General features: G+C 41.0%; 1 protein-coding gene across 1 annotated transcript; it reads left to right on the top strand.

The window, feature by feature from the left end:
- The first annotated feature begins 1,187 nt into the window (after positions 1-1,187).
- si:dkey-119f1.1 (Structural maintenance of chromosomes protein 6-like) lies at positions 1,188-13,341 on the top strand. The gene is made up of 26 exons (XM_068342286.1): positions 1,188-1,685; positions 1,791-1,926; positions 3,333-3,438; positions 3,546-3,682; positions 4,009-4,070; positions 4,159-4,239; positions 4,347-4,448; positions 4,628-4,747; positions 4,827-4,925; positions 5,021-5,167; positions 5,836-5,924; positions 6,033-6,197; positions 6,276-6,454; positions 6,641-6,842; positions 7,255-7,369; positions 7,460-7,620; positions 7,753-7,888; positions 9,190-9,270; positions 9,386-9,556; positions 10,189-10,326; positions 10,438-10,583; positions 10,692-10,817; positions 10,952-11,057; positions 12,258-12,410; positions 12,592-12,689; positions 12,850-13,341. The coding sequence occupies exons 1-26, from the start codon at positions 1,569-1,571 to the stop codon at positions 12,944-12,946; spliced, it is 3,270 nt and encodes a 1,089-aa protein (XP_068198387.1). The 5' UTR covers positions 1,188-1,568; the 3' UTR covers positions 12,947-13,341.
- Positions 13,342-14,334: the final 993 nt, after the last annotated feature.

The following is a 14,334-nucleotide window of genomic DNA, read 5'->3' on the forward strand; positions in this document are numbered from 1 at the left end:
CTATCACTTCTGTGCTCTGATGGGTATTTTACTTTTTTCCTCATGCATCATAATTTACATGAAAATAAAAGAAAATCTACTTTTTTGCTTTCACACACCTTAAAATCATTAAACCTGAAAACAATGAAAGTTGTTTTTTGTCAAGGAAATGTGAACATATGAGGAGTTCATTAAGTTGTGCTGGATCAGAATATTAACTGCAGTGACTCTTTTTTTTAAGATAAAAGGCGCCACGACATGTTGTACTTATATCCCTGACAATGCAACTGACAGGACTCATCGCACAAGGCTTTCATAATCTCACTCTTTGTAGGGATGCTGTTCACAAAAATGACATTCTTGATTCCAGTTGGTTCAAAGGATGTGGTTGGCAGCCCTGTTTATGTGGCATAGCTCTGTGTCCTCTCTTGTTGTCTTGTTCCTGCATGTTTGGTGCTTCTCTTGTGCATTATACTGCTCTCTCCACAAATGACTAATCTGATGACATTCTTACAGTTTAACTGCCTTTTGCTAACTATGGTCATTGATTTATGTTTATATGTTTTGAGACTACTGCACTGTGTTTGTTTTTTTCTGTGATTTTGTTTCACCTGTTGCCTTTTTTACTATTGAGTTGATCAAAGTATGATCATAAGGAGGGGAATGTGATGGAAACAATCCAACTACTGTCTCCACAATAGAATGCTTTTTTTCCTTTGTATGCTTTTATCTCACCCAAACTGCCCAGAACTAGTCTTCAAGGCCAGAGCCCATGGGCAGCTCCCTTCTGTTCTTTTCCCACCATATGCATGCGATAAAATATTGTTTCCTCCATAGGGAGTGCTTTGTTCAGCACACTTTATCATGTATAAAAATGATCACTCTCTAAATTATAATTCAGTGGGACTTACAAACCAACTACACCTTGACTTGTATCTTTTACTCATTTTGTGCAGCAAAGTAAGATAAAAATCTTCAAAGGTTTCTTTTGATTTTCAAAAACAGTTCCTTATGATTGCCTTCATTAAAGACATTTTAATAACACGATGCAGTGAAAAGATGTTTTCAAGGGAATGTGAATAAATAAAGAGGTTATAGCATCCTGGATCAGCACTGGTCCAGGATGGGTCAGAATATTAACCGCAGTGACTCTTCTCTACCGGCAGAGGGCGCGGTGACACTTGGTTAATGCGCAGCTCGGAATAAGAAGAAGAATCTTTTCGATTCACGTGAGAAAGTCTGGAGGAAAACAAGGCGCCAATTCGTTCAGGCTTCTGCCGCGCTGCTGTCGGACGTCCGTGTCCCCGACTCCCCGGGGGAGCAGCAGATCGTCCTGATCTCGATCACCGGGCGGTTCTGTGCGTACTTTGCTGCTAGCTGCATGGCTAGCCGTGTTGTTAGCTCTCTGTGTAACGTTTAGTAGCCGGATGAGGTAGTTCCGGCAACAAAACATTTGAGGAGTTTCTTCTTCCGACTGCTGCTTTTGCTAGCAGCAACATTTAAACTGTGAATTCACACAGTTTACTTTCCCCTACAAAACAAACAAACAAGCAAACAAACAAACAAAAACCTCAGGGTATTTGTTGAAGATGTCAAAAAGGAAAAGCAGCCCAGCTCCTGTCAACCCCACCAAGCGGACCAGGACGGTGGAGGACGGGGGTCCTCAAGTTCACGACGACGAGCAGGAAGAGCTCCTGGGTAGACCGGTTAGTGGTGCCGCCGACACACCGTTAAACGCGGTCAGATGGTTACCTGTGTTACCTGGGTTCAACGTGTCGTACGTAGGGGTGACGTAGGCGGTCTGTGTGTAGGTCCTGACCGCCGAAGACGTGGTGAGTGACGCCGGGATCGTGGAAGGCATCACGCTGAAGAACTTCATGTGTCACTCTCATCTCGGTCCTTTCACTTTTGGCTCCAATGTCAACTTTGTGGTCGGCAATAATGGAAGTGAGTTGAACTACTTCTTTTCCTTTCACCTTTCTCCTTCTTCTCTCTAACCCCGTCTCCTGCATCCTCCTCTCACACCAACTTCTTCCTCTTTGCACTCATTCCTGATCCTGTCCATCCTGGTCACTTTGGGAGTGACCAGGATGGACAGCGCGGCAAAGGGGATGAGAATAAGATGGTGACCTTGACCTTGAGAAAACTTGGTCAAGGTCAAATTTCAACTTTTGTACACTCAGGAACCGGATTAGATAGAGACGAGGATTACAGACGTCCATCCATCCATGCATCCATCCATCCATGCATGCATGCATGCATGTTGTGTAGGCTACAGCATCTCAACAGCACAGGAAGAAGAGGTGTACAAATCTTCTTCTGGATTCAAGTTCAGATAGCTCACAATTGAATCGTAGCAACCATTTTATAAGATAGAAACAACACAAACGTCACCCCTCCTCTCTTGGTTTTGCAGAGAGTGGTGATAATATCAGCTTAGTGTGACTTCATTTGTCAGATGTCTACCATTAGATAAGTGACCAGTAAGGAAATTATATTGCAAATATGTCAAAACCAGAATTTGCAGCATTTGTAGATATTTAAAAAAAAATTGTGTGATTGGGTCGTCACATCATGTCAAATCATGAGAGGAGCTGATTGTGGCAGGGTGAAAGCAAACTGGTCTGTGTGCAGCAGAAATAACTGCAAGCAGCTAGAATAAATATGGAGGACTCTTTCAAACATGAATTAGGATGTTAGCCATCAAAGAGGTTCAAGTATAATGTAGTAAAACCTGTCCACAGGAGAAAGTATGAATTAAATGCAAAAAAAAACTATTGAGTGAGAAACAAAAGGGGAAAAAAACTGTATTACATCTTTCTTTATTTCTAAAACAGTTTTTTTAAAGAATGACCACCAGGTCATAACATTTTGATAACAATGATATGTAATTTTCCTGTTTTTTTGCGTGTTTTTTTTTTTGTTTTGTTTTTGCTGAAACAGTTATGACGTTGTCATTGATAAAATCATTAAAATCAAGTTTGTTTAGTTGTTATATTGTACTATTGACAAAACTCAGTCCTTGCCGTGTATTCTGTCATTACTTTTGGAATGCATAAATGTCATGTTGGGATGCACAAATTTTTGTTGAAGCGCATCCCAGGGATGCACTACTTTCTTGAGGTAAAATGAACTCTGGTAAATCAAGTATCAGTTAGAATAAATACTAAATGCACCATTTGAAGTTATTCACCGCTCTGAAACTACTGACAATCCACTGTGTAATTAACCCTAAATCATGTATTACTGTAAACAGAATTTTTTTTTTTTAATTCCTTGTATTTTTTTCTATCTGATCTTCCATTTCTTTCCTTTTTCCTTCCACTGCCTTAACATAACTGCTAACCTGTTAGGTGGAAAGAGTGCCATTCTGACAGCGCTCATAGTTGCCCTGGGTGGGAATGCCCTGGCGACCAACAGAGGAGCATCCCTCAGAGGATTTGTGAAGGAAGGAGAAGGGTAACTGCACTGCAGCATCTCTCTGTCATCATCTTTATGAAATACGTTTTAAATGCCTAGAAGGACTTCTCAGCTTAGAGAAAGTTCTTGTTTTACTGCCTCCTCAGGTCAGCTGATGTATCGATCACCTTGCGCAACAAAGGAAGGGACGCTTACAAACCTGAGGTGTACGGGGAATCCATCGTTGTAGACCTCAAAATAACACGTGATGGCTTGAGAACATATAAACTGAAGAGCAGAACAGGTACAGACTTTTAAGTTATGGGTAAGGTTTAGAGTTTTAGCCTTTTTAATGTGAGAATGTGTTACTTTTCTAAGTTTTGACACTACAGTGAAAGAATTATACATGAGTCAGGATTTGTGTGATCAAACGGAAAAGGCATTTTGATTCCAGTCACTTCTGGCTCAAGAAAATCATCACCAAATGTAATTATTCCACAATAAAGGTGTAAATTATTCCAAATTGAAAAAAATCAAGACAAAGATGAAATATTTTGTGAATGACCAATTTGTATCTGTTTAAACAATTCTCTCAGCTTTAGAAATTCATGAATCTTTTTGTTCTTGTAGGTCAAGTTGTCTCACACAAAAAGGAAGAGCTCCTGGCCATCTTGGACAACTTTAATATACAGGCAAGTGCTGTGTCAAGTCTGGACAACAGTAACAAAAGCAAATGCTTTGATAAGATTTTGTGAGAGTCATTAAGTTCTTTTTCCTCAGGTCAACAATCCCGTGTCAGTCCTCACTCAAGAGATGAGCAAATACTTCCTCCACGCTAAAGGAGAGGGGGATAAATATAAGGTCATTTTGCATGAATGAACACATAATATTTAGGGAGAATCTGTCCTTAACTTACGACAACAGTTTGTCTTGTCTCCATGTGCTTATTTTTTATGTTGCTCTTGCAGTTTTTTATGAAAGCTACCCAGCTGGAACAGATGAGAGAGGACTTTGTGTACATCAAGCAAACCAGACAAGTCACAGAGGATAAAGTCGAACAACATAGTGAGGTGAGAATTAGTCCTCCTGATGTCTTCATATGTTAAGTGGCAAACAACAACTAATAAATGCTAATGGGAATCTGAAAAGAAGGAGAATGTGGTTACACACAGCAGTGAACCTGTAACGACAATCAGTTCTGTTCAGTGACATTCTCCTGTGTTTCGTGTCTGATGCGTAACTCTTACAGTGCTTGAAAGACCTAAAGCAGAAGTACCAGGAGAAAGAGGAATGTTACAAGAGCCTGGCATCGCTCGATGAAATGCACGTCAGGCTGGAGGAGCTGCAGAAACAAATGGCTTGGGCATTGGTGAGCCCATCCTCTTACCCGCACTGTCATGTTCTGATAGAGCTGGGTGACAAATGTTAAATAATCTTAAATGCTGCAGGTGGCTGAGGTGGAGGGGGAGACTGAACCAATGAAGGAGAAGCTGCAGAACGACAGAAGTGCTACAAAGAAATATGACGAGAAGGTGGAGGAATGGAAGGTGAGTTAGGATTCACCGCGAAGAGTTTTAAGACTAAAGTTTGTTTCATTGCCCTGTTCTGTCCATTAACGATCTGTATTTACATAACGATGCAGGAAAAGGTGCAGGACGCTGAGAAAAAACAAAAGCAGAGCCAGGAGGAGTTGGATGGCGTCACACAGCAACTGTCAGCACTCCAGTCCAAATGCGCTGAGCTCAAAGTCGGGGTGCAGAAAAGAAATGTTGATTTGAAGTCCAGCGAGGTCAGTATTAAACTAGAACCAAGGCAATAAGAAACTGCGACATCCCACGACACCCCTGAATTCAAAGTCGAGGGATGTTGCAGTCTTTGAATTCAAAATTTTAAATCAAAGAATACGGTCTTACTCACACTGGCCTTCTCCCTCGTTTTTCTATCTTATCTGTTGTCTGAGTGTACAAAAGTTGAAATTTGACCTTGATCTAGTTTTCTCAACGTCAAAGTCGTCATCTCATTTTCATCCTCTTTGCCGCCCGAGTAATGTGCTTTTTGCTTCATCTTTCTATCTGCAACGATTGTGAAGATATTTGGTGGACTAACGGACAGACGGACACACAAACACTGACACAATACATCCTGAGTTACCCTGACCTATGAAAGTTCCAGTTCAGTTCTAGTTCGAGCTTGTAGTGTTGTAACCATCATCATCACCAAATTAGTTCAGATATGATGTGTGTTAATACGTGAAGCTGTGTTTACACTGATGAATGACATTCACAGCAGGACAACATCTGAACTAAACACATCGAACTCATAGTTTTCCTGATAAACACAAGTGAAGATTTTTGTGTATCTTAGCTTCTTTGGCTTCATACCTTTACTGGTATCTTTGCAACAGCTGCTGTGTCACATTCATTTCTGTTCTTCAACTCTGTTTTTTTTTCGAGCCAGGTCAGTGTGCACAGATGTAAGGCTAACTTGAGGGACCTGGAAAAGGACAAGGCCCAACTGTCATCCAGGATAAGCACCCTCAAGCTGAGGTACGACCCCATCTTGTATTCTTGTTATCTGGGTTGCACCGAGGTTGGAACGGATTTTGCTTCGCCCTGACTCACCTGTGCCTGTCACCTTTTGCTTGTTTCCTCCAGCATCAGTCAGACGACAGGAGTGGAGAGCCAGGCTAGGGCGGAGCGTGTGGAGCAGTTGCAGACTGAGCTAGAACACCTGAGACACCAGATCTCCACTCTGGGCCAGCAGATTGACCAGTACCAGCACGCCTGTTCCCGTGTCAAGGAGGAGCAAGGAAAGATGAGGTACCAACTGAGGATAAAACAATCCCTCGCAGTGATGCCTGATGACTGCTGAACAACTGAACCACATTTTTTCTTCAGGAGAGAGCAGCAGTTGCTCCAAAAGTCCAATGATGCCTACAGAAGAAACCTGCAGACGATGGAGAGCAGCCGGTCCAATCGCCTGCGGCGTTTCGGAGAGCACATGCCTGCTCTTCTTGACGCCATCAACGAGGCACACAGAAAGGGACAATTCAAGCACAAACCACGAGGACCTCTGGGTGAGACACGCTGCCCTGTTGTGCATAGATGAAAACAATAATTTCAGTTTTGCCTCAACTCATAAAATTATTTTAAACTGAAAAATACTGTTTCCTTTTCCATTTAAGGCTGGTTTTGTCCATTTACCAGTTGTGCCAAAAGCTAAGGCGCGGCTTTAATCTCCTCTTCATATTTTCTTCTTACAGGGTACCTCATTAGCTTGAAGGACCCAGAAATGGCCCTTGCTGTAGAGATATGTCTTAAAGGTCAGCTTCAGGCCTTCACCTGTGATAACTACGAGGATGAAAAGGTGCTGCAGAGCCTCATGACTAAGGTTTTCCCCGCCGCTCGCAGACCTGCCATCATCACCAGCCACTTTCTCCCGTGTGTCCATAACACAAGTAAAAGGTGAAGACCTGAATATTATTCATCAACATATATTTTTTTAAAAGCGTTCCTTACTAATGCATTGCCTCCGGAGGAAGAATAGAAGGTTTTTCTTCGCTGCTAATGAAAACTTTGGTCATGTTTAGCTTTTAGTTTGAGTCTGCTGCATCGGTAATATCTGTATGAGGTCTGTAATGCAGAAACAAATTGTATTCAGTCGTGTTTGTGGCGAGTTGAAGCATTAGCTTACAGAAATGGTATCCTAAATTCCTAGAGGCATTTTTGTTTGATTTGAGTTCATTTTGATCCATTGGCATGACTTCAGGCCAACCATGTTTGGTTCACATTTACTATTTTTACTTTTTACTAAGGTAATACTTGTAATGGTGTATGTCTATAAGCATCTAAATGATAAAGGTTTATTTTGTCTCAGGGCCGTGAATCACCCTGAATACCCCTCCATTCTTCAAGCTCTCGAAATCGATGATCCAGTCGTGGCTAACTGTCTGATCGATCAGAGGGGTATTGAGTCCATTCTGCTCATCAAGGTAAACTGTTCCCCAATGCAGAATATCTACATAGAGGATTAAGAATACCTTTTGTGTGTGTGTGTGATGAATTTGTGTATGTTCGTGTAGAATCGCACAGAGGCCCGGAGAGTGATGCAGGGCAGAAACCCTCCTCAGAACTGTGTCCAGGCCTTTTCAAAGGAAGGAGATCAGATTTTCACTAACCGCAGCTACACAGCTGAGCAGACCAGAGCCAACTACCTCTCTGGAGACGTTGAGGAAGAGATCAGGTGAGTTTGTGAGCAGTGAGACTTTTGTCTCCTAACGATGTGGTTTGGGGTAAGAAGTCTTCCTGTGAGTAGATTTGGTCTCTAGGGGCATCATCAGCTGCCAAAATGACTCTGCTCCTCTCATCCTGTCAGACACCTTCAGAGGGAGATTTCGAACCAGATGGCTCTGGCAGATCGCTTTCAGCAACAAATGAGAAGGTTAGACGAAGACCTGAAACAGAATGAAGGGCTGCTGAGAAGGACCCACATGGAGCAGAAGACGACCAAAGTAAGGCGTTAATTCACAGGAGTCAGGATTTCTGTTTAACTGAAGCACACGGTGAAAACTGAGGACTAGAATGGACAATATTTGAAAATTATATTTTGAGTCCTATTTTGTTCAGAGTATCATAAAGTTAAATTAGGAGGTTGGTAGATTTAGATAAGCATTTTTTTCCCTAGAATTTTCAACACTTAACACCTTAAACATGTTTTTGGGTTATCAATAATTATATTTAAAAAATTTATTACACCTTCCCAGTTGAAAATATCAGATAGCAGGACTATCTTTTTGACGATGAAATTTGAATTTCTTCTATTCAACACTAATGGGATTGTCAAATACAGTAGTACCTCTACTTACGAAATTAATTGGTTCCGGAAGAAATTACGTAAGTAGAAAATTTCGTAAGTAGAGACACGTTTTCCATGCAAATGCCGTAACTCGTTCCAAGACCCCAAAAATTCCGACATAAATGTTTTATAAAGCATAAAAATACATCAAAACATGTAACAAATACATGTTAGGATTAGATCATTGCACAATAAATGAGAGTTGTGCATAATGTAAAAAAAAAAGAAGAGAGTAAAGAATAATAATGATGGTCACCTTTTAACTGCTGTCCTCATTGTTTTTTTCCCTCTTTGGTTCATGCGCTCCTATCTCACGATGCCAAACAACAGAGTGAATTCCAGTCTTCCTTTTGAACTTCTCCATCACCCACCCCATGCCTTAAACTCCTTGAACTTCCTTTTGTTTTAATAACGTGGCGATTGTAGATGCATTACGGCCATATTCTTTGGCGAGATCAACCAAACGCATCCCTTTTTCATGATTTTCTATGATCTCTTGCTTTGTTTGTACGGACAAAAAACCTCTTTTCTTCGTCTTTTCTTTTCCTCTTTTCTCCGTCACTTTCTTTGGGTCCATTGTGAATACTCAAAAAGTTAATACAGTATATTTGCACAATACTATAAGAACACCTCACGGTTCGAGAGGGCCGAATGACAAGGACCCTGCATAAACACTGATGTAGCTCCACACGGAGGTCCCTCTTAGCCAATGGGATGCCAGGAAGATACTGGGTAATAGCCAATGGCAGAGCAGCTATGAGAATGTTGCGTTCAGGAACCTGTGGGAGCTGCGAGTATCAGCCCATACTGAATTTTTACCTTTCGTAAGTCGAAATTTCTTTCGTAACTAGAGGTAATATTTTCCTGCTGAGAAGTTTAATAATTAGAAAATTTTGTAAGTAGAGACATTTGTAAGTAGAGGTACCACTGTGTCTCATGTCTGTGTTTTTCTTCTAGGACAAGGCCACAAAGTTACAGCTGGAGATGACAGACTTAAAAAACGTGGAGGAGCCTCAGTCAGAGGATCTCCGGCCGCTGGTTTGTACAGATCCCATCCAAGCAGTGGAATAATAAATAAATAAATAAATGGTTGAGGTGTCATTAATAAGCTCAGACCTCCATGTGATGCACTGCTGTCGTCATTTTACCGCAGGAGGAAGATCTCCAGGAGATTGTTAGCAAGATCTCATCCATGCGTGTTAAGCACGACGAGGAGCGAGCTCAGATGGCGGAGCACAAGGCCTCCTATGAGAGGGCGGAGCAGGAGTACAAGCAGCACCGGGATCGCATCAGCGCTGTGGCTGAGGAGGCCGACTCCAAGAAGGTAAGGACCCCATCCCGTAACATAAAGTGTTCGCTGGCTGAATGTGTTAATGGGTGGAAAGCACAAACAGGAACATTTTCAACTTATGTTGCTAATTTAAATATACTGTACGTTTATTTTTTTTTAAAAAACAGTTTTCAGCGTAAACATTTCCTGCACCTTGTCCTGTAGGAGTCATGAGCATGTCCTTAACTTTTTTTCATAAACGGGGATTAATTAGGTCTGTTCCTGATGGTGAGAGAGAATTCCCCGATTTATTTTTTTTAAAATGTCTAAATCATGGATTGTTTGACCAAAAATGCTTCAGCTGTTCCCAGAGGCGTGGATACATTATGATCCCAGTGAAACTCTGACGTCTTCAGTCAAGGCTTTGCTTGTCATTCCCCAGTCTGGGCTGACGTCCAGTGGTCCCAAAGCCTTTCCTGCTAAGACCCTACCTTTGGTTCTAACTTTCTCATGACCTCATTTGACAGATGCCTTAGCTTCTTTTAAATCTGTCTTAATACGTACTTTTAGAAGTGTGCTGTGACATGATTTCTAAATTCACTTATCAGTCATACATTTTTAAATTTTATGTTACCTTTTATGCTACCCTCTTTGGTTCATTGTTCATATCTTTCTCACTGTTAAAGGAGGAGCTGAGTAAAACTGATCAGGAAGTGTTGAAATGCAAACATCATAAGAAACATTACGATGAGAAACGCAGCGCCCATCTCCGCAACGTTCAGACACTTGAGGACAGTCTTGCCAACAAGGAGCAGGAACTTCAGGTAGATTCTGGAGCTGCAGAAAGACAGAAATGACATTTTATGTGTCTGTAATGGCAGTTATCCACAGGATACGTATTTGAGTTATTCAGTAAGAACCTATTTACGGTTTAGGCATCAATAGCCAAGGCCACCGAAATCTGTCCCAAGCGCCAGAAGGTTCATCGGACAGCCAGGAGTCTGGACAGCGAGATCAGCCGTCTCAAGGTCAAGATCTCCACCCAGCAGGAGCAACAAGGGGACCGGGAAGAAGTCATGAGGTATTTCACTCCAGTCTCTGTCAGATCTTGACCTTTGGTGTAATGGCATTTTCACATTTTATCATGCTGATCTTCCTCCCCCCTCTTCTCATCCCCCCCCATGTCCAGACAGTACCACAAGGCTCTGGAGAACTACAAGAACATGGCACAGCAAATGAAAAACCTGAATAGCTTCATTAAAAGTCTGGATAGGGTTATGAACCACAGGCTCCAGGTTTATTCAGAGCTCAGGAGGTCTGTATAATGAAAATGTAAACTAAACTGTTAAACAATTAGAGGCAACGTTATTATTTTTCTCTTTTCCACTAACAAAATTGGGATATGAATTGTATAAATTTGTATCCTTGTTTTTTTCTCTTTTTTTTAAGGTTTGTTTCTGCCCGCTGTAAATACTACTTTGATAGTATGTTAGCCCAAAGAAACTACACTGGAAATATGAAGTTTGACCACAGGAATGAGACCCTCTCGATCACAGTAAGGGGGTTTGATTGAGCACGGCGCACGTTCACCAAAATGTGCTTCTGTTATTTTCTGTTATACCTGTGACTCAGAGGTCACATTAACAAGGGCTGCAGTGTTTACCAGTTCCATGGTACACCAAGGTATAAAATTAGATTGTTAAAGGTGATCCATAATGTTGGGTGACTTGAGATTAAAAAAATTAATCTAATTAATTACAGGATTACAGGATACAATGCACCAAGAAGAGGAGATTTGAAATCCACATTTTTATTGGTTAAGTGTGCTTTATAAATGAAATTCAAAAGAAAAAAGGTCAAGCACATCAGCAAACCAGTTAGGCCGGGTTCATTTCTCAGAAATACAATGCAAATACAGTTAAATAAAATAAATACAATTCAGAAATAAAATAAGGCTTAGTCTCAAATAGTCACATAAGCAGACTCTCAATCAAAATGAATACTAAAGCTGACTCAATACAGCAATTCAAAATGAATAGTATAACATGGCTCTAAATAAGGCAACTAAATAACAGGATGCCAACAGGCTTTTCCTCTAAAAGGGTAAGCTAACGTTCCACTCTGTCCTTGACATGTTTTGCATTTAAATGATACGTTAGGCTGGAGCTGCTTTGGTGATATAAAAATTCTCTTTTACAAAAGGTACAAATAATAGTATTATTATTATTATTAATAATGGATTAGATTTATATAGCGCTTTTCTGGACACTCAAAGACGCTTTACATCGGATTCATTATTCATTCACTCCTCATTCATACTTGGTGATGGTAAGCTACGTGTGTAGCCACAGCAGCCCTGGGGCAGACTGACGGAGGCGTCTACGGCGCAGAATCACTGCGTTTTTGTTGATAGTCCCGTCTTTGTTCTTTTTAGAAATAAACTTTCCGCCCAAAGATCTGAGTGGGCTTGCCTCGCTCTCCTGTGTCGCGTCCATCCCTGTTGTCACTCACTCTGCTTTTGACCAGTGACACAGGTAGGAAGTGACGTCACTGCAGCCTGCGGGTCACTCAATGGGCCAAATTTAAAATGCTTGCGCATTGACTTGCCACTCGCCATTAATTGCATTAATTTTTATAGCGCGTTAATTTGCAGTGTAATTAATTAATCTAACGTGTTAAAGTGACAGCCCTAAATTATATATAAATAAATTATTATTATTCTAGTTGACACCAATTTGCGGTCGCTTGTCTGCAGGTCCAGCCGGGTCAGGGAAGCAAAGAGGACTTGAACGACATGCGTTCCCTGTCTGGAGGCGAGCGCTCCTTCTCCACTGTTTGCTTTGTCCTCTCCCTTTGGGCCATCACCGAGGCACCTTTCCGCTGTCTAGACGAGTTTGATGTTTACATGGTAATGAGAGCCACTGTCTATTAATTCTGAAAATTTGTCTGGACTTGAGTGTGTACTGCCTTTACAGCAAACAGATACGATCCTTATTTTCAGAGCATTGAATAAGCGTTTTAGATGGACTTGTTGAGGCATTGCCACTTCACTCTTATTCATACCTTATTTGCGCGCTTTGTCCACTCAGGACATGGTGAACAGGAGGATATCGATGGACATGATGCTGAAAGTTGCTGCCGGTCAGCGCTACAGACAGTTCATATTCCTCACGCCACAGAACATGAGGTATTCAATCTGTTTTTATGTTGCATGTTTCAGCAGATAAACCACCTAGATATTAGTGGCTAAGTAAAGGTCGTGAGTTTTTTATGCTGCTTAGTCGTTGTAATGAGCACAAAGTTGACTTCAAAGCTCACATTGCCACTCTTTCTTCTTTTTCATCCAGTTCTCTTCCGGTGAGCAAAATCATACGCATCCTCCGTCTCAAAGATCCAGACCGTGGCCAGGACAATGCACAGAGGGCTGATGAAGAGGACCAGTAGTATTCTCAGATAGTAGTTTAACATCTATTGGGTGAACGAGACCACCAGCATTCACTGAAATCCTTGTCACTGTGGGGTCTGCTGATCCTCATTCTATGGAAACACTTCAAAAGATTTTTCTTTTATTTGCTGTTATTTTTCAATTAAGTGAGTTCAAAAGAGTTTGAGAATGTGCAGAGTTCTGTTAAGTAAGAAGCTAATTATGTGTTAGAACTCTGAATAATCGCAGCAATAAAATGCTGTAAATAATTTTAGGTTTAGGGATAGCGCACTTGGAGGGGGCAGTATTTTTGTTTTTATTGGAAAAATAGCTGCTTAAAGATTTAAAAGCAGGTGCATTGAAAGAACTAATGCTGCCAATGTAAGGCATATGCAATTTGTATTAAACAACTTTAACACAATGTGTCTGCTGGTACTAGTAAATTGTTCTATGTGGAAGTTAGTGATCAATTTGGCACCTTATTGGATACTGTTTGTTCTTTTTTTCACTATATTGTGACACCACAAAACACAGTTATTGTTTCTCTCAAATTTTGAAAATTATTCTTCGCGTTTTTAGTGAAATATTTAACTTAAAGCCTTGAGACTAATTAAGGTGGATCTTGAGAGGAGGAAGGATTTGCACCTTTAAGGGCTGCGTGCCAAATTTTCCATACTGCAGCCTGGAATGCACTTCCAGTCATGCACAAAACATCTGTTGACAGCACTGCTGGGCTGAGGGAAAGTGGTACTTTTTATTACTTGTCAGAAAGCTGCAAAACACAGCATCCCTTCCATCAATTGTGTTTAAACCAGCGGTAGGAGAGACACCAAACATGCACACTGCAAAATATAAACGGCATGAGAACTGTGTATGTCATCAGGACAGGATGCAAAGGTCTGGACACACTGACGACTCGCCAGCGGGTGACAACAGTGGACAAAAAAGGCAGAGAGAAGTTCATTTTTCCTTTTTGCCGGACCGTTACGAGCCGCTGATAGATGAAGGGAAACAGGTTGAGGCTAAAGAGAAGAAGACAAGGAAGAAAAAACAGTTCAAAAAAGTGAAAAAGGTTGGTATGTGTTGTTTTTTTATGAATGTTACAGTTCAAACAACCAATATTTCTAATGCATGAGTTCTCAGAGCACTAAGATTTAGCATTTGTTTCCAGTATGGAACTGAACATCAAATTCTTCCCAAAGGATTGTTGAAAATAAAATAACATCAGTAATTAAATTACAAAAAGAATGCAAAATGTCGACACATAAATATGTCAGTGGGCCCTGAAGACTGTCATAAAACTATTGAATGGTGTAAAAATATTGTAATGTCTTGGAGCAACATCATCTGACCGTCAGAGGAGAAGTTTTTGCCAAAGGCTTCAAAGAGTGACGTATCACCTCCTTAA

The sequence above is a fragment of the Antennarius striatus genome, chromosome 19 (genome assembly GCF_040054535.1).
Source record: "Antennarius striatus isolate MH-2024 chromosome 19, ASM4005453v1, whole genome shotgun sequence".
Classification (NCBI taxonomy): domain Eukaryota; kingdom Metazoa; phylum Chordata; class Actinopteri; order Lophiiformes; family Antennariidae; genus Antennarius; species Antennarius striatus.